The sequence below is a fragment of the Anas acuta genome, chromosome 2 (genome assembly GCF_963932015.1).
Source record: "Anas acuta chromosome 2, bAnaAcu1.1, whole genome shotgun sequence".
NCBI lineage: Eukaryota > Metazoa > Chordata > Aves > Anseriformes > Anatidae > Anas > Anas acuta.
Genome location: NC_088980.1, coordinates 42,848,205 through 42,868,726, shown reverse-complemented (window position 1 = coordinate 42,868,726; position 20,522 = coordinate 42,848,205). Strand labels below are relative to the sequence as shown.

The following is a 20,522-nucleotide window of genomic DNA, read 5'->3' as shown; positions in this document are numbered from 1 at the left end:
CATGATGCAGGGGGCACGGCTTCCTGAAGGGGCTGCTGCCATTCTGGTTTTTGTTTGCATGTTGCATATTTTCTTTGCTTTTCTTTGGAGAGAGAAAGGAAGAGGCAGACATATGGGACCTTTGGAGGAAACTCAAGAAATCTCTGAGAGCGGAAATATTATAGTAGATGCTGACACAGTGTAGAAAATGCTGTGGTTTCTTTGGGAACAGATGGAGAATTTACTCATAGGCCTAATGACTTGCTAGTATTAGATAAAGATTTATGAAGTTGGCCTGTTCTGCTGCCTCTTATTTCTTTCTAGGAATTAATTGAGGGCAAGAAAAACTGACGTGTAATCTACTAGGCAGGCTGAAGAATGCAAGTGTCTAGAAGATGTGTGAAGAGAGATGAACAAGATGGGAGACATGGTGCTGCTGTATAATGTTGCAACCAAAGTTCAAATACAGTATCCAGCACTGCTCAGTCCTCTCCAGGGGCATTTTATAGTAAATAAGAACTCTGAGAAGGGCAATAACAATGATTAAGGGCCCAGAAAAAGTGTCCAGCAAAGCTTGGCTTTGAGTACTTTGAAGAGACAGGTGAGGGTACGGTAAAATATTGAAGTAATTAAGTATTGAGATAACATAGGTCAGGTCATTGACTGACATATCTCATGATAAAAACAAGGTAGTATTGAACATAACTAAAAGGTGGACTTTTCTCCAAAACCTTAAGAGTCAGGCTGTAGATCTCATTGCTTAGTGATGGCTATGAGAAGAAGACTTGACAAGCTACAGAAAAAGAGAGGGGACTTCTAAAAGAATAGCCTATGTCATAATAACAAACATTTTGGAAGAGATATTAAACCTCGTCCTTTAAATGTTTAGCATTTATAGGTCCAGCTGCAAACAACTATCGTGTAGTCCAGCAGATTACCCTACAGATGCCTCCTGCAGAGCTCTCCCTCCCTCTCCTGGATCATTTGCTGCTGGCCACTGGCCACACAACTCTCTGCTGCTTGTCTATAGTCCTGAAACACAAGCTCTGTCTTCTCATAAATAAATTACTTTCTTTTCGACTCAAGGGCCAAAGTCTGCTTTGCTTTCTTCCCTCCACAAGAAGGCATACCAGTTTCATCCACATTGATCCGAGTTTGAGATTATTCAGCTGAAGTAAATTCACAAGACTTTAGCCCAAGAAGTTAACTGAGAAGTTCCCGTCCTGCTGGTCAAACCCGGATCTCCATGCAGCGCAAGCCCAATGATTACAAAGCAGATGCATTTACTTACAAAGGTAATCGAAATAGTAAAGATTGCTGAGGAAACCTAAATAGCATGATCTATACACCGTCTCCATCGGGTATGGTTTGATTACAGTAGTGATCCTGGACACTAGCCAAAGCTCAGAGATCTCCTAGCAATAGCAGAGAAGACGATCCCTGTTAGGGACAATCGACCACAACACAGTGTGAGGGGCAAAACAGGCTGGAAAAGAGCATGTAGGGGGAGACAAGCATCAAGGAGAAATGTTGAGCAATGGCACCTGTGTGGTGTGGTACTGTCAGCTGTTTGGAAAGTTCTCAGCACCATATAGGTTACTTTTAATGTGAACAGACCGTTTTGAGCACATATATGTCTTTTTTCAAGAAATCCCTGCAAGCTAGGCTCTGGTTTGCTCTTCTGTGCTTGCCTCAGAGGAGTCTGAGTGTGCAACAGAGGGAAGCTGGTGCTGTGGTGCTGATCTGTTCCCTCTTGCTGAGCTGAATCTGAAGGCCACTGAGGTTTATGAGACAGTTCATGTGGGGGAAGGGAAAGCCTTCCTGGGGAATTGACAGGTTTGTAATACATTTTCCAGGTACAAGAAATTCCTTCTATGCTATAAGCATTCCTCTTCTAAATATAAAAACTGTTTTTTTTTTTGTTTGTTTGTTTGTTTGTTTTGTTTTGTTGTTATTGTTCATTTGTAAAGGAGGAGAAATTGAGGCCAGATGGCAATTCTCTGTAATGACTTTATAGTAATACGGCCGTGCCTTCCCTCGGTTTGAAAAGCATGCAGCATCTTCTTGCTATTTATTATCTCGCTTCTCTCTCCCTTAGAAAGAAAAGCCCACTGAATCCTCTGGCAGTAAATCCTCCTTATGCTGGGGAATCTCAGGTGTCAGACACATTTTGCAGTAATAGCTAGGGTTATTCATGGATCATGTTGACGTGCTGCAGTAGATGTAACAGATGCCAGTCTGAGGTAGGTTAAGATGTTCGTTCCTAGATGCTCATGAACAGCTATACACAGATGCTGAATCTATTTTTCATGACTTATATGTTTCTTTTGATTGTTTTTTGACCAGTCAGGCACTAAAAATGACAACTGGTTGAAGTACCATAAATACCTCAGGTATCCTGAACTACAGCACCTTTAGCAGTCATTAATGGCAGGGCTCCTTCAACTTCAACCTCCAGCATTTAATCTTTATGGTCGTGGGCTACCTTGCACTAATAATCACTGCACCTCTGCTTCCCTTTAACGCTGGCATGGCCATAACTCTCAGAAAGGCTGGGACTGGATTGTAGCCTCAAACAGAGTTATTACTGAAAATCTCTATTTGTTGTGCCTGATGAATGCTTTGGAAAATTTGGCTGTGAGTTCCTCAGAGGAATAAGCCTCTCACATGTGATCTTCTGCTCTAAACTCATTGTAGTGACATTCTCTTCCTTCAGGCCAGAACTACACACCTGCAAATCCTGTCAACACTCCCGCATGTGATCTGTCTTGCTGTTTTTTTGTGGGACAGCTCCTCATGCCGGCAGATGAAGGCTTATTTGTAGAATTAAAGCAGGAGTGAGGTGAAACAAGGCTAGCAAAAATCACAGAGCAAAGTCCACAGCAGTGAGCTGGTGCTTGGGAGTTTTGTGTCCTTTTGAAACACCCCTCCTTTTAGAGTTTCCAAGGGGTAAGCCACAGGAGAGAGAAATCTGTCAGTGGTGGGGCTACTGAGACAGCTCACATACATACGTACACACACATCTGCATGTGCATGCAGTGTGGCTTTCTTCATGCTAGAGGAATTTAGGCGGTGGACCTCCTTAGCTGTTGCACAAAGGGACTGTGCAAGGCTCCAAAGCCATTTCATGGCCAAGTTCAAGGAGTTGTCAAATGCTTGCTTCACATTTTCCCTTGATTTCCCAGTTCCACTCCTTTCAAATACGAATGTCAGCTGGGAAGGGTGAGGATGAGTTGGGATGGGTGAACTCACTCCGCAGTTTCCCTTGCACAGACACGTTCTAAGTGACTTCACATCTGATGATCAAAGACACAGCCACCCTTCCAAAGGGTCAGGGGTGTGTGAGCTCTGCTCTGATTACAGGCTGCTTAGTCACTGTGTGCTGGATTCTCAGGTGGGAAAGCAGCAGAGCCCAGGAGGGAGATCTTATCTACCGCCACCTCGGCTTGTTGAAGGATGGCACCAAATACCCTACATGTAGTACTGTGGTGACACATGGGGAATTTCTGGGAGATGAGCTGCTGTTGTGGGGTGATGCTGCGCCGTGTGGATGTACCATCTCAGGGCTACATGCCCCCGCATGCCATCGCAATGCAGGCATGTCCCACTTCGGCTCCTCTCCGCAGGAGAAGCTTAAATCAGGCCTCAGCTGCAGAAGCCTCAGGGCTTAACGTGCAGGCACATCCCCACTGCACAGGCTACCAAGATGTTCACTGCTACCACTGTCACCTCTGCATGCTCAGCACGATGAACACCGAGTGTTTCACAGGCTACAGGATACACGAATGTTTAGTTGCAATTCCTGGCTGACTCTTCCCAAGTAAGCATAAGATTAACTAAAGATTTTATTCGCATTAAACACAGCTCTGGTAAAGCAAGGCTGCCATTTCAAACAAAGCTATGCTGCTATACCAAAGCCAGCCAACACTGCAGGCTGTACAATGCTGCACAAGCAACTTTGCCATTTTCTGAGGAGTTTCTCTTCTCCCTCTTCACCAGCCCTGTGCATCCAGAGGTTCCTATTCCTCTCCTCTCCTGCTGCCCCCAGCAGTCCCCTGGCTGCCGCAGCTCCGATACAAAGCAGATGGTTTTCTTTTCTTTCTAGGAGGCTGTCGGAGAAATTACACTTGCCTCAGTCGCCAAAGCTGTGTCGCTCTGAAAGCAAGTGGTTTAGATGAAAATTATATTTCTTGCAACGTGCAGCATCTGGTGCACAGCTGTTGCACTGAATGAAATACCAAGTTAACGGCAGTGTGGAGCAGTTGAAGTTCTCCCCAAAGCAGTATTGCTGAGTTTCTAAATATGCCTCTTAAATTATACTCCAGTGAAAAATCAGTCAAACTCGATCTTTGCCTCTGTCTCCCTTTCCCTTGTGCCCCATTTCTGCTTCTCTGTATTTAGCACAACAAAGTAACAATGAACAGCACAGCCTTTCTCGAAAGCTGATCCCCACCTGCATATTTACTACGGCAGCTTCACAGTATGGATTATGCTGCTGGGTATTTTTGTTTAAACGTCTGCTAACTGCAAAGGCCTGGCATGCTGTAGAGACTGTGCTCGACAAGGCTGCTGCAGTGAAAGAGCCTGCCTCCATCACCTCCCACACTCACCCAACACCTGCACGTTGACAAACGGATCCTGAGAGATACCTTTGTAGAAGAAGTAAAGTCACCCTACCTTTACGTGGGTTGAGTGGCAATTAGCCCCCCACATGCTTCCTTCCCTAATTGTTGAAAGTTGTTAATGCCACCGCCTCTGCATTCGGCTGCTCTCTGAACTTCCATGGACCTGCTCTACCAAGAGGGAGCCCACACTGCAGTCAGGCCTGTGCTGGGACAATGGCCTCTACATCTTTTCGGCTCCTTGGAAAGGCTGGCTGCAGTGAGGACAGCCTACCCTGGCTTATACATGAGGTCATTCCTCTCAGAGCCCATCAGTTCAGAAAGACAAGAGGGGTTTGCGTGAGTGGAGGGAAGGGTGCAAGGAGAGGAGGGAGTCTCACGGGTGACAGATGGAGAGGGAAGCAGAGGGGGAGCTGCAGTCACGAATCACTGTAAGCATATTTTACCAGCTGGTTGCAAAGAGTCAGCCTGCACGAACCAAGGGAAAATCTAAGAAGGAAATGAGAGAAACCATGCGATGCTGCTGCAGCTCAGCACCAATGACAAGTTAAGGGAGGTACATCCTGGGAGTTATTTTTAGCTGCTGTGGTTGAAGACACTAAACCCAAGTTCCACCCCCTACAGATCTACCCAAAGACTCCTGTGGTTCTGCTAGGGAGTTCAGCTACCTGCAAAGATGACTGAAATATGGAAACAAAATTTGAGAAGTGTGTTTCTGGAGATGAGGATAACTGAAGGATGAAGTGAATAAGGAAAATCATGGGATGGGGGTTAAGCTCCACCTTGAAAGCAAAGGGTATGCTCAGCCAGAGAGATCTCTCTTTTTCCTAAAATGACTTCAGCTTTTCTTCTCAAGGTTATAACGGGTCAGTCTCTACCAGCTAAACATGCTGGTGATTTTCCTTCCTTATGAAACTCCCTTTATATCCTCTTTTAGGCAGTTGCCTTTTGAGAACAGCAGCAATAAGGTTTGCTCTTGCTACAACCTCCATTTCACTGTACTCAGCAAATATGACCAGGACGGGACTCAGGCATCAGCAAAGATAAAAGAGTCCACAGTGAACAGCTCATATTTATATTAATAACGTGTGTTCCTAAATGCAAGAAACAGACAGCCCAAGAAACAGGGCAAAGATCCCTTTTCTCACGTTTTAAATCTCCTCAGCCACATTTACAAAGTGCTAATGAAAGGCTGAAGTTGTGCCAACGCATTTAGAAACATACATGACCACGACAGTTAAATGTGGATAGGTTTGCCTTGGAACATGCCAGACTGAATTTCAGTTCTTGAGGCACCACATGTTTTTGCCCCCAAAGATTTGACTAGAAAAGAATGTTTTTTCATGCATTTATGCTAGCGCTAGCTGTTTGCACACATACTCACTTTGTAGCTTTCCCGGCAGGGTGCAAATTGGGGCAAATCTGTTGCCCACAGGGCGGCCCACCCACAAAGACCAAATGCTGGTCAGACAGAGCCAGAGGCTGAGATGGAGGCATTCCTCCCTCCTGCACACAGACACCGTGGTGCAGCCGCACAGCTGCTGTGCAGAGTGGCCTCAGAGACCTCGGTGGACAGTCTTGTGGTATCCCATGGTTGTGAGCAGAGAAACAAGGAGTGGCTATGTGCATCTTCCAAAGGGACACTGGTTTCCTGCTGTACACTATGTTCCCCATACTGTAGCGCTCTACCCTGCCAGATTGTCCTGTCTCTGTGGCAGCCCTTTGAGATGCAACTGTGCCAAGTCCAAGGAAAAGGGAGCCTCTGTACTTTTGGAAGTAGGGTAACAAATCAAAACATAGTCACATGTCTTCCATAATATCCACATCAGTGTTATCTGTAACAGCCTCACTCCTCAGACTGCCTGTGGGAGTCCTGGGCTGTGCGGCAGGTTTTGTCAGAATGATTACTAGACAATACGAGCAGACAGAAGAATTTTATATTTAACTTAGTCTTATTTTAGTCCCTGAAGTAAGGTGAAAATCTTCAAACATAGCAATATGTAATGCAGATATCTCAACAGCAACTTTTGTGATTTCTAGCACATACCAGTGCTGCACACTGGGAATTCGGGGGCAGCTTTAGGCAAAACAGAAATGGAGATTTTGTTTCTGTGAACAAACTCTGAATATGAACAAGCAAAGCAGCTCTTTTTGGAGAAATTCTGATAGTCAATTCCACTCATTTTCATTTTGTTACTGCACTTAATGCACTGAACCTCCTTTGTTTCTCAGGTGGATGATCTCTTGCAATATCACAAAAAATGATAAGTGGCAGCTGGGGATCTCAGGAAAGCAGAAAGGTTTTTGTATCTCTATAATGGCTCTTACTGAAATGATCAGTTAGTAAATGTGACACTTAACTGACCCCTCATTAGGTTTCAGAGTGAACATTCCATGAGGGCAAATGGGGGACAGTTACCACTTCTTGGTATTAATATTTCAAAGCTTCTTATATTTGCAATCATTTTGGGGGAGGACAGACAGACTGAGACTCTCAATATCTACTCAAGATGCTATAGTTTAAGGAAAAACAGACATTAATAATCTTTAAAAGTGGTCTACCTAACAGCAGTTTTATCCTTACAGCAGCTGGGGACTGATTTTCTCACGCTCTCAGGTGCTTGACCTTCAAGCCTGCTCATGTATATCTTATACTGCTGAAGGCCTGTTAGATTACAGTATCCAGACACACTAGAACAATCAGTGAGACCTAAATAGAATCACCCATGCCCACAGACAACCGCAAGATCACGTCTGTCCAAACATACTTTTAGAGAGAAGAAAACTGAGGGCACTTACCTCCAACACCGTTGCAGCGAGATGTCATTTCCCAGAGGACCAAAGCCATGGAGTACACATCTGTTTGTTTGAAGGATTCCACATTTTCTAGGTTCATCCTGGACTCCAGAACCTCGGGAGCCATGTACCTTGCTGTGCCAACCTGCAGGAGAGGAGATAGGGCAGAGCTCATGAGCTGAAACTGTAATTCATGCTTTGGATTCTGCTGTGATGCGACATCAGCTTTCACAGAAGCGGTGCCATTTGACAAGCATCCAACAATTCAAGCCATACTTGGCACAGGTCATATTTTCTGCTGCCATGGGAATCTGGCATTGTCTTGGCTACCAACTTGCACCTCCCTTGGTAAAGAAAAACACTAAAACAAACAAACAAACAAACAAACCCAGCAACCCTTTATAGTTCCTTAAGCCCATGATTTTGGCACTGACAGGTTTTCTCACTCTGGCTGTTTACTGAGATAAACTCTACCCTCTGGGGCTGAAGAAAATGCCACTGACCGAGTGTCTTTCAGATGAGCAAGAAACACCCTGTATTCTTTTACACTGCATATTACAGAGCAAGCAGTTTATTTTAACAGTACTCTTAAAATGAAAGTGGTAAATTCAGGCTTGGCAGAAGAAACCAGACACACAAAGACTAAATGCAGAAACACACATCTGAAGTGAAACCAAAAATCAGCCGTTTTTTGTTTCCCATAAAGTTTATGCACATTGAGTAATTTTCAGCAATGATTTTATCAGCTTTGCTGAGGTCTACATTATGACCTTGATTGCAGAAGGCAAAGTTTAAACGTCTGTTTTTATCAGAAGGAAGGATTTAAGGAATAATTATTGGATCATGCACCAGTTGCTCCCTAATAACAAATTCCTCACGGGGTAGGTATCAAAAAATTACATGCACACAGACACACACATACACATGTCCTGAAAAACTCCCAAGGTAATAAGTCTTTGATCAGGCAAACACAGCTTAAAATGGGAGACTGTTAGATCACACAAATAATAAACACTCAGAAGTGGATGATGCAGTAGGACCGGAGATTCAAATGGGCTGTTTGTAGACTGCCCTACAACCATCAGTCCAGAGCCCAGTGATAAGCAGGACTGGAAAAGATCATTTCAGTTATTGGGTCTGCAGTTGCTGAGAGAGCCATTTGGCGTGCTTCTGGAAACAACTCTTACAACTCCATCCTCAGGGCAAATGGGGAAAAAGTGCTGCAAGAAGTGTAATGCACCATATCCAAATGTTTGTAGCGCTAAAGCCTTGATATAAACAGGGGACAGCAAACAGAACAAAACAAACCAAACAACAACAAACCTGAGCATCTGTCCCAAAGTTAAATTCCCTATCATGTGGATTCTGTGATTAATTTAAGGCCAAGCATGTGAGCGATCCTGACACATTGAACAGTTACTTGGGATAATCATGTCTCAGCACCAATGAGTTCACCAATATCTCCCTGCCTTACAGAACATGAACATATGGAAACCCTACAGAAGAGGCTCTTCCTACCTCCATCCCTTCCCCAACACACAACTTCTTCCCCAAGCAGATTCCATGCAAAGTGTTAGAAGGGATACCGGCACACTATATCCCACGGTTCCCCAGCCCCAAATCCTGCTGTTTTCAACAGACTCAAATAATACGGATTCTTAACATTGTCCCAAGTGCTGTTTTAGTTTGGCAACATTTCACACTCTCTTTGCAGCAATAAAAATGATTCCGCAGCTTAGCTGCACAATGGAGGCTCAAGCCCTGTAACTAAAAAGTGCAATGGGAAATGCAGAGAAAATTTAAAATGACATGAAGAACGATATCAAGCTAATCCCATTTCCATCCTGCTTAGAATTTATCATCTGTTCCACTCTGCTCTGTCTTTTTATCTGCATTTAGATTATGAGGTCTTTGGGTCAAAGATACTGTTCCTGCATCTTGGGAAACATGAGTCCTGGACCTCAAAGACATTTTAGGTGCCTAAACTCCAGCAATTCAGAATTGATCATTTGTCTGGAATCGGGATATGCTTTCTCTCTGCAATGACTGGTCTGCTTTCTGTTCTTCTCTTCCAAAACTCCTAGTGAGGGATCATTTTACTTCCTGTAGTATATTATAATTTGTGCGAGTTTTGCAACTTTTATACTGCAGACCTTACATTTTTTTCAAGCTGTTGGGGATGCTTTGTGCCTTGAGGTATGTCAGTCAGATGGGCAGTGGATATCCCTCTTTATCTGATTAGGAAGATCAGCTGTTACAAGGCTGCTGCTGATGCCGAGATGAGGAACGCCTGCCCTTCCTGGCACCTGCCAGTCCTTTGAACACAATGGGACAAAGGTCCAGCTTTATGAACCCACATTAAGAATGTCTGCAAATATTAATCATCATGGATGGTCAAATGGCTAGACTAAAAAGACCACAGAAACTGAGAAAAAGATGTTTTACAGTTAGTCATTCTGGGCACTGGTATTGTATAGTCAATAATGGCTAATGGCTTCATGTGGAAGGTAGGTGGGTAGATGGGAACAAAGACAGCTTTGTAACCCCAACAACTTGCCTTGAACATTACAGTCTAAGTCTGACCAGAAAAATGGTAAAATACTTAAACTCTTCTATTTATTTCATAGGAAGCTAGAAGTTTCCTTGTATTAAAATTTGGGTCAGCTCCATTATATACCTTCAAAAACTGGACCTCCTGGTGGAAAACGTTTAAGTCAATGGGTGAAGTTTAGAAATGACCCAACAGGCCAATTCTTGTGCAAGAGCTCTTTGACAAAAGCTACAGCACTAAAATTGGCATATTGGGAAATTTGGGTGGGTGGTGCTTCTATGCCCAGAAGAAACAAGGTGGAGGTTAACATGGAGCCACTTCATGCTACTTTACCCCTTGCCACAGAGAATAACACTAGCTCAACCACTGATTCAGTGAAGCTAAACAAAGTAAAACATGGGGCCTCTACACGAGCGCCTGAGGGCACCAATTTCAAAGCAGTAACTTGCTCTGGACAGCACTGTGCTTTGTTGTCAGTGTTAGTGCGGACTGTGGAAGTGACAGTACCAAAGCTCTCCTCCTATTTCCAAGTGTCTGTGAGCAATGCCAGAGAAATCAGCTTGAAATATGGGCTGTCTTTAAGCAGTTGAAGTCTCTGAGGGGTGGGTGGGGTTAAGTTTCCGAGCCCCTGACATACACTGCCAAACACTGTTTTCACTTTACTCCAAATGGAACCAGTCTTATCACTGTCAATATGGGATGACTTCACCAGACTCCAAAAGGCTCTGGCATGCTGGAGAAAAATGGTATGTGACTGTGAGCCGTGTTTGTATTATTTTAAATATGCCTTCCTTGGTTATCATTCACTCCTGACTGTGGTTAATAAACCCTTTCAAAATGAGATCGGGGCAGTTTCCTCATACTAACGAGAATTTCGAAGAGAAAGATCTTCGTTTGATAAACAACAGCAAAGCTCCCATGAACTCAATAGAGTACTATTGCCTGAAGAGCTGTCCCTGAAAACTCCCTAAACCAAAATATTAGTTCCATGCAAAGTAAAAGGCAGGGTAAATGGACAGGCTTTGAATGGGACCTATGTATAATTATAAATAGTAATTAATTAGGAATTAATTCACTTAACAAATGGCCTGAATTTATACTACAGGATCTTTCATCAGAAGAGCCAATATTTAGAGATATACTTGAAAAAAATCATCTTCAAAGTATTCACTAACATCCTTGTGGTATGCCTGTGAAGTAGATGAGCCTTATCCACCCTGCTTAGTTCAAAAAGCAACAACAGAGCAATTATTTTTATTTGACATTCTTACATTTTCTTGCATGTGGAGAAAGTCCCCTGATCTTAAATAGGTTTATTTTCGGCCTTTTAAAGTGATTATATATCACTGCAGTTATCTGCCTATGCCTGTTGAGGACAGAGAGGACTGACTTCACATATGCTGGGGTACATCAGCAGTGGGTCTGCTCACACAAAACCATAGTGCCGCAAGGCCTGAAAACTGTGGTTTAACCTCAAAATATGAAGTATATCCTTATCGTGTGTGTGCATTGCAGCAGCACCACAAACTGTAGCTGACAAGCTCATACTTGTTTCAATATAAATGCATAGTGGTGGCATCATATGCATATGTAGCTCTCTGATCAGAACAAAATCTTCACTGCACTTCTCTCACTGTTGCTTTAATGTTAAATTTAAAGCCTATTTGTTTATATATACATATAAAAAATAAACACACAAAAAAGCAGTTACATTTATTTTTGGTGATTTTAAGTAAATATGGCAGCATATATTTTTTAACCCTCTCTTTTCACCCCAGGAACTTATGCACCAGCTGATACAACACATACCGCACCTCTTCAAACTTTTAACTTACCTGCCCACTATTAGCCAAGTCATCCACAGAGAGAGAAGGGTCCAGCCTCAAGGATAACCCAAAGTCACAGAGACAGCAGGTTAAATCATTTTTCACCAGGATGTTGGAACTCTTTAGGTCTCTGTGCACAATAGGGGTTTTGGGGCGACCACAGGGTGTGTGATCACTATGGAGATGGGCAATCCCTCGGGCCAAGGATCCACCCAGTTTCCAGAGGTCCTCCCAGCTGATAATGTGTCGTGTGAGGTATTCCTGCAAGTTTCCTCTAGCATGGAAGGCAGTGATCAACCAATACTGTTTACCAAGATCTGTCTTACGCTCCTCTGCCGTCAAGAACTGGAGGATGTTCTCATGCTTGAGATTTACATCTGAAAAAATGTCTTTCTCAGTTTTCCAGGAGGCATACTCTTCATAGGGGAAGATCTTGACTGCCACAGTTTCATACTGCTCAGATGTGTTTTGCTTCAGTTTGGCTTTATACACTTCAGCAAACCTTCCTTTGCCAACAACAATGTCCAACTCAATGGGCAGCAATTCTGTGTTGTGGTTGATGTTGTTGGCACAGGTAGAGCTGATATCTGAACGGTCATCATCTAACATAATAGCACAAACATCACTGCAGTCCTTATGTTTCCTGGGCTTAACATTCTTCTCCCATGCCTTGTTGAGCTTCCTCTTCTTATGAGTGCGGTAGGCATAAAAGATAACAATCACAGCAACAGAAATCACCAGTAAGGGGACAAGACTTATGATTGTGACTTTGGAAATTTCATCTTTCTCCTCTGGCTTATGGGGGTCATCTGTAAAGGAGAGCAGAAGGAAGACATACATTAAATGACAGCATAGATTTGTGTATACAGGAAGTTGTCAGTAACCTACAATTTTCATTCAGTGTGCAATACCTGATTTCCTCCATTAACAGTAAATAACAAAAATGATCACTACTTTCTTACCTCAAAATGTTCTTTTGTATATAGGCCTGCAGGACATCCCTGTCTGCTTATTTTATATGGAGCCAGACTTGAATGAGCAAGAAACTAATGTAATTTAATAGCTTTGTTCTTCTCTAAAGGTCTCAATACGTTTTGGACGAAACCTTCACACTCCTAAAGACAGTAGCCAAAGTCCCCTGCACTTACACTGATGATGTATTCTTCTGCCCCTTTAACCAATAATTACAAGAAAACATTAATTTTTCTCCAAAGAACTTGAGTGATAAGTAAATAGACAATGAAGCACACAAAGACCCAATTGTCCAGTTACCATGCCAGATCACGTATATTTCAGTAGGATCCATATAAAGTCATCTTCAGGAAGCCTATCCATGCACAAATAACGCCTGCTAATATTCAAGCACAAAATGTATGCCTGCACATGAATCTGAAAAACAAAACTCATTCTCTTTCTTTGATATATGTGAAAGCGTTGCTACAACAAATTCAAACACCTGCATGTGCACAGGTGTTTGAACCCTTTAGGCACAATCAGGCATGTATGGCACATCTGAGAACTGTCATCCCCCGTGCACTTTTTGCATGGATTTATGTAACTGAAAACTTCCTCCGTGTGTCACTTCCTGGCTCTACACTGGCTGCCTTGTTGGAAAACCATAGATAGCTCATTCCAAGCTCCTTAGTGGATGTAACCCCACTAGCATATTGTTAGATGAAGTACATAGGGATAGGGAATAAAAGGACAATAGAGACATATTCTTGAATAAGGACATGCTCTGGGAACAGAAAGGAACATATTCCTCTCTGAGATGCCCTCACACCCCTAGAAATGACCCTACTAGTTCAATCTGGGATATATCTTAGGGAAAAGTCATCAAGTTGGACTTAATGATCCTTATGGGTCCCTTCCAACTCCGGATATTCTATGATTCTATGAAAATAAATAGCATGAAAGGGAATAGTTTTATTCTGAAAACAGACTAAAGGGAATCAGAACTTAACTGAACCTGATTTGATTGCACGATGAAAACATACTCTGTTAGCCTATTTCTTCCTCTGAGTCACAGTAAATGCGCTGCATTACTTTTCCATGGCGGAGGTCACTAATTGGAAGAAGCCCTGAGGGTCTAACCTGAATAGACTAAAACAATTAATGCTGTAACCAAAGTTAAGCAAGTGGCTAGTGTTTGCGATACAATACTGGTGGATGCTTACAGCCATGTCACTGACTCAGGCCCTGTGCATTGAGCCAAATAAGTCAATATGAAGAAGTTTAATACATTCTGAAGGGAAATTGCCACTAACTACAGTAACTGTAAGCCTCTGATTCCCCTACATGGTGCATGAGAAAAGTCTTTCAAAATGAAGGGAAAAGCACCGAAAAGGGTAGGGAAAAAGAATTTGCTATCAGAACAAGCAATGCCTCCGACCCCCCAGTTTCACTTATAATCACTTTCACATTGTATACACAGATAGCTGGCAAGCAGCAGGAGCCACTGGCTATTCAAAGGTAGGTGACAGGACATCTGAAGAGTACATTCTTTTTTTGGAAGAGGGCCTGAATCCTGAACCAGGATGCGCTTCCTCTGTTTGCAAGGTTCATCAGTCAGTGTAGAGCAAGTAACTCTATCCTACCATCTCTCACAGGGCTTCACGGAAGAGGAAGTGTCTTTCTAGCACTGACATTTCCAGCTAGCACAGATTAGTCGCATTCATTAGCAGCACCCGTGCTACACCAACAAAGACATGAATTTATTTCATTCATGCAAACTAACCTTTTAAGCCTAACCCTTCTTTCACACCTATGCAAATCACAAATCCTTATTCTCAAGCACTTTCCCCTGGCAACAAAACGTTAGTAACATACCTATACTTAAATGTATAATCACAGATTACAGGCAGCCCTTCAACTTCTCAACTTGTTGAAAAGGGTAAAAAAAAAATACAGTTTTTTATAGCCCTTACTGGAGGATTATATTTAGAATGGCCAATGTCACTATCAGTAAACAGAAGATTTGCATTGCTTATTCCCTTGTGAATACTTTGCTCTCAGAAAATCTACTTTGTAAAGAACTAGGGAAACACCCTGGTGGAAGAGGACTGACTGCTGTACGATAGCTCTGTTTCTGAGTTTTTGTTGCGAACAGGCCGTAATTTTATAAACGCAACTGTGATCTGTAACAATCAGATAAATAGTTTTTATGAGCATTTAGAGTTCTGTTGTTGTTTTCCCTTGGTCACCAAAAAGAACACTTGAAGTTTGGACTGTGCTCTTGCAACTGAGCAATATATCATCCTCCTGCAATCTATATTATGTGGTGTACGTGCTTCTTTAGAACACTTTAAGCTCTTTTACTTTGCCACTTTGCAGTATATAGCTCAGATATTTAAAAAACAGATGTCTTTCTAAATGAGGGAAAAACAAAATAAAGCAAAACACCCCGAGATGTATTAGACTCCAAGCAGCTAGAGGTAGTTGGCACACGTGCAGATCTAATGGAGAAAAAACTCATCCAAAGTCTCAATTTCTTTACCATTATGGATACACTGAGGGTTTCTGGTCATTCCCATAATGTCTGAGTGCAGGCTGTATTACTTAGGCCTACAGCTGAGAAGTCTCCAACAGACTTCACAGATGCTTTAGCTCTTCCTCTTTCTGCATAAGGGAAAGCTCTGCTTGTGGTACTGGGGATTTCTGGGTGGAAGACAGAAACTGTTGATGTTGCAAATGTCATTTGGAAAAGAATAAAAAAAAAATAAATTAATCAAAGCAGAAGCAGAAAAAACTGCTTTGAGGCTGAGCAGTTTTACCACTTCCCCTGAACACTGTATTGTCCTGCATCCCTGCTGCAAAGTGACATATCCGCTTCAGCAGCATCCTGTGGAGGAAGTAGGGAGGCAGGGGGTAAAAAGCATGTGGCTGCACATCCTGCACCTAAAGCAGCAGGGATGTAAGATGTGCTCATTTTCTGTTTTTAAGACACTAGACAGTCCCACTCAAGGCTTGGAAAGAGCAAGAATGAGCACCAAACAGGGGGAACTGGGTGCAGGATCCTGGGCTTAGAATGAAGGGACTGAGCTGCATGCCAGCAAGATTAAAGGAGACAGCAACAGTAAAGAGCTGTTGGCACCAGGGGCTGGTTAAAGCAAGGAAACCACTTCTGATTTTGACTGCTGATATGAGCGAAACAAAATCAGCCCCTCCAGCACAGGCTAAGTTTGGGGTACTTCTGAGTTGAATTTGCATTCCAACTCAGGGCAGGATCAAAATCAAGAGTGCATCTGTATGTTTGCATAGTGGCTAGCCAACATTTTCTGGCTTGATTGCAGGAATCTCAGAATAAATATATTCATTTGCTTATAATAAATGCCTATGACTCAAGCACCATAATTTCAAAAATGGGAGTGCAGCTTCCTCTTTCTGAGCACTGCTATGAGCAAAGCCTGGCTGAACAGGCAAGCAAGGAAATGGTTAAATGGAATAGCCTTTCAGGTTTTGCCAACATACTCCTAAATAACTTTCCCCACCCAGAACTATCATTCAGGCAGATCAGTCCTTTTTCAAGCTTCAAAAGAGCCTATTAATAAAGCATAACAATAGAGAAATCTAACTAAAAGAAAGCTTCCTGTAAGTGGCTTAATCTAAGCACAAGCTATCTGCATGATCCTTAGCACTACCCAAGCCTTTAGGGAATTGGACTCAGGTGCCAAGAAAAATGGAAACACTCTTTGGGCAGGAGGCTTCAAGGCACAACATTGGTTTGCTTACAAATTCTTTAGGTTGGACCTTTGATTGAACCTCGGTGTCACTGAACTTTGGAAACAATAAATAAAATGATCCCTGTAAAATTAGGAGCTGTGCTCTAATGCATAGGGCAGCATAAGCATGCAGCTGGTACTGAACTAATCCAACACTGTCTGCTGCTTGTGCTTCCTGAAGTTGCAGCCTACTCATCTGTCAGTCGGAGCTCCACAGTAGGGCAAGAATATACCCCATACCAACAGAACTCATGATAAACGTATCAATACTGATGTCTTGCAAGCTCATCTAGTGCCTTAAAATCTCCAGAAACACACAGTCACAAAATCTGGGCCCAGAACCTGGCCTGCGGTCCAGTTATTTTGCAGGCTCCTGAGACACAAAGCAGCCCTTTGAGCTGACTGAAGGACAACTCCTCTTTGCAGCAACTCTGAGGTTTCATAGTTTGGTTTCAGTTCCACACTGGAATGAAAACTAACACTTTTTGAAGGCTTTTGCATAAACAGGATTCTGTTCAAATGTTGCAATTTGGCAAGAGATATGAGTGTCGAATCCCCACCAGTGAGGGGACTAGTCTGGGGTATGGGAGCTCCAAGTTCAAGTTCTGCTCTGTTTGATTCCAGGAAGAGCTTTCCATCTCTGACAACTCTGATTCAGGCAAAATGTGAGCTTGAACCTTACGTGCTTACTGATTTCTGGGCAAGAGACTAAGCAATAAAATATACAAAGGTCTGCCCATCTCTTTAATGCTACTTCCTGGATGAAAATTAATTCCATGAAATGTTTCATTTTCAGGGAGAAGTTTCACAGACTCTGAGCTGCTGTTCGGGGTAATTTATTTTCTAAAGGAATCCTCAAGTGATAATGAAATTCTATAGCTTATTGTATCACGCTCCCTCCTGGTTTGGGTCATTTTAGAGCTAAACTGGTTTGGGAATCTTCAGCAAAATATTTTTATTTGGGGAATGTTGATCATCAAAACAGAAACTCTATTAGACAAGACATTCCTATACTTTTCTCTGAAACCCGTGTCTTGTGAACAAAAGTGGTCTGAAAGTTGATCCAAGTTTTATGTTTAGAAACTTCTGCTAATTTTATGAGTGTTGTTGTTTGGGCTTTGCACATAGGGAATATTGCTTTTTTATTGGAAAGTGGGTGTTTTTTTCTCAGGAAAATGGTCAATGCTGACACAAAATATTTGGAAATAATCAAACTCAAATGCTGCACTTCAAACTAACCTGCATTTTTTTTTTTTATCTTGACAGTTTCCTGGAAACATTTTCATTTTCCATCCCTGCTGGAGATGAAGAACTTCTAAAAAACTTATTAGTTTTGTGGGGCAGGAAATCAGTTCCAACCTTCCTTTTCTGTGCTGAACCATCTGATGGCAGAAGACATAGATTACTAGATTTTAAAACCAGACTCTATGTTGCTATCCAGTGGAAAATAAACCCTGGCATTTCTTGTAGACTTTCCTGAAAGTCAAATTCTTGCAGCCAGTTCCTGAATTTGACAAGATTTTTCTTGGACCAGGTAAACCAAGACTGTCAAGGCCAGTAACTTGTGTTTGAGCTGTATGTCTTCATATTTAGTCTAAAGAGGAGGTTGTCAGGGCATGCAAAAGCCCAGTGATGGCATCTGCTGAAGCAGCCTTCTGGAGAGGCTAGCACTAGTAGCTGGCAGGTCTACGGGGCCTCCTATCAGAGAGATAGGAACACAGAGAGAGCAGAAGTGACAGGTAAAGCCATCTCTAGAACCTGCTTCTCCAGCTGTGTTTCTAAAGCAGCCATCCTCCTGGCTCAGAATCTGATCCCCGAGGATGTTTGCCCAGAGGTGTGAGAACTCATTTCCTTAGCCTTTTGGTTATTCTCCAGCTCGAATGTTGCTCAGCAGTCAGGCAAACTGGACCCAGCCCTCAGAGCACTTTATGCAGGCCAGTGCCCAATGCCACCAGTTACCTCTTTTTCTGAGAGGTTAGTAAGGCGACAGCATGAGCAGTTTTGGAGAGCTGTGGCACACTCACTACTGCTTTCCCCTTTGCTCTCAGCACATGACTACCCATGATCGGGTGATCAGGACTCAGACATCTCTGTTATGACCAAGAAGAACCTCCAGTTACACAACCAAGCTACATGTTGTAAGAGTCATGCATCTGCATCCGCCACCTGATGGGAACAGCTGCATCTCAGTCATGTCATACATCACCTCTGGATGGCCCACTTCAGTGTAAAGGCCGGGCAGGAGTGATGTAATGGATATTTTATCTACTGTAAGCAGAATTTCATTTTTCTGATTTCCAAATATGCTATTCAGCACTCAGGGGGGTTTAAGAAACACTCAAGCTCTAAGACAGAACAAATAGTTTGTTGCTGTTTCATTCCCTCACTGCTGGCTGAAAAGTGTAATTCCTTGGTTTGCTGACACAGCACCCGCTTGTTTAAAATATCCCACCCCTGGATGCATTCCCCTATCTATCCTAACAAGTCACTATCAGGTCACTCCAACTCCACTGGGTGTACATGGCAACCGTTGTGAATTTTGACTTTTGTAGCCAAGCTTTCCTACTCAGCAGTATGAAAACTGACTTGTTCTAACTTTACACCATGTGACCGTGTTTCTGATACGTGCCTCAGTTATACAACTCAGTGTCTGCTGCTGTTTGCTGGTGGTTTTCTGGAACAAATCAATCTCTCCAGTTTCAATATGTTCCAACAGATGCCACACATTAACCACTATTTTTATTCTCAGCCTGAGTTTCACCCCTTCAACCTTTCCCAAAATATTATGTTGCCAGTGTTAGTTACAGTTTGTTTCTGTCTGTAATTATTAAAGTCTCTTCCATGACAACCTGATAAAAGGTTGGCCACATTCCCACACTTATTAAGCTCTCAAGTGATGCAAATTGTAACAAATATGCCAACCAGGCTCGAAGAGTGCTGCCTAGTTTGTTTTTACACAAATCTGTAACTGAGCTCTGCATGGTTATTTTCCTAGGAAGCAAACAATATAAATAAACCAGAGCAAAACAAATTTTTGGCTTCTTTAGCTTCTTTCCGTTGTATTTCCTTTCTATCCCACTAAGTGAATCACACATTCAGTATTAGCAGCCTCTCCTTGGGTTACATACAGCTGCAAGCTTTGGGTGGGACTCTGTGGCTGCAAATATCTAAGAGGAAACATTGAGAACAATGCCAATATACAAGCGTTGAGAGGCTCTGTGCAATGTTATGTAATGCTACTGACCTCTTTTATGGGGCAGCTGGAAGACAGTTACCTTCTGAACATGTTAGTTGGATAACAGAAAAACAGATTAATGAAAGCCTTTGTTATAATCCACTTGGAAGCAGTCCAGCTGTAATCATGGCCCTTCTGCTGTTCCTTGAGCACTGGACAACTCATCACATGAGTATTTATGGCCTGGTTGCTCTTTGTGCACAGGTCTTAAGTCTGCTCTTAATTCTGAGATCCTCCTATGTAGTCAAGTAATATCACTAAAGCTTTGAGTCTAGTAGGGAAAGGAAGAGGAGAGAAAGAAAGGAAAAGACAGGGGCAACATGTTAGAGACAAGCGAGAGATACCAAATTAAGGAAATTCTAAAACATTAGCAATATCTTCTACCATCCAGGTGCAGGACAAGGCAGCAGCAACACCAGGTGTGGTGTCCCAGATAACAACCATATACAGCTAGCAATCACCGCACTTGACACACCATTTATCTATAGGCTGTAATTCGGTCAGGCAAATGACTCAGCCACAATTGAATAATCAAATACTTACATCTCTTACACCCTCAATTAAGAAACTTACGGAAACTATTATCAGTGTTAAGATCGTTGTCAGCACACCTTCTGACACCTCTGACACCCTTCCCCAGTTAGCTTCATTATTCTCACGAATTCTTGTTGACCCATCAGTCATCTCTACCCCTGAAGTTTTGCTATATCTAAGCAACTGTACAGCATAGCAAAACAGGTGAAGGTGAAAAATGATCACTGTGCAAATTATCAGAATGAAATGACTTTAAAC

General features: G+C 42.6%; 1 protein-coding gene across 3 annotated transcripts in view; it reads right to left on the bottom strand.

Annotated features, from left to right (window-relative positions):
- The window catches only part of TGFBR2 (transforming growth factor beta receptor 2), a 58,575-nt gene that overhangs the window by 6,020 nt on the left and 32,033 nt on the right, over positions 1 to 20,522 (bottom strand). For all 3 annotated transcript variants that reach the window (XM_068674451.1, XM_068674452.1, XM_068674453.1), the window contains 2 exons: positions 11,784 to 12,583; positions 7,401 to 7,542 (listed from right to left, as the gene is read on the bottom strand). In XM_068674451.1, coding sequence (XP_068530552.1) covers positions 7,401 to 7,542; positions 11,784 to 12,583 — 942 coding nt within the window. The remainder of the gene's footprint in view (positions 1 to 7,400; positions 7,543 to 11,783; positions 12,584 to 20,522) is intronic.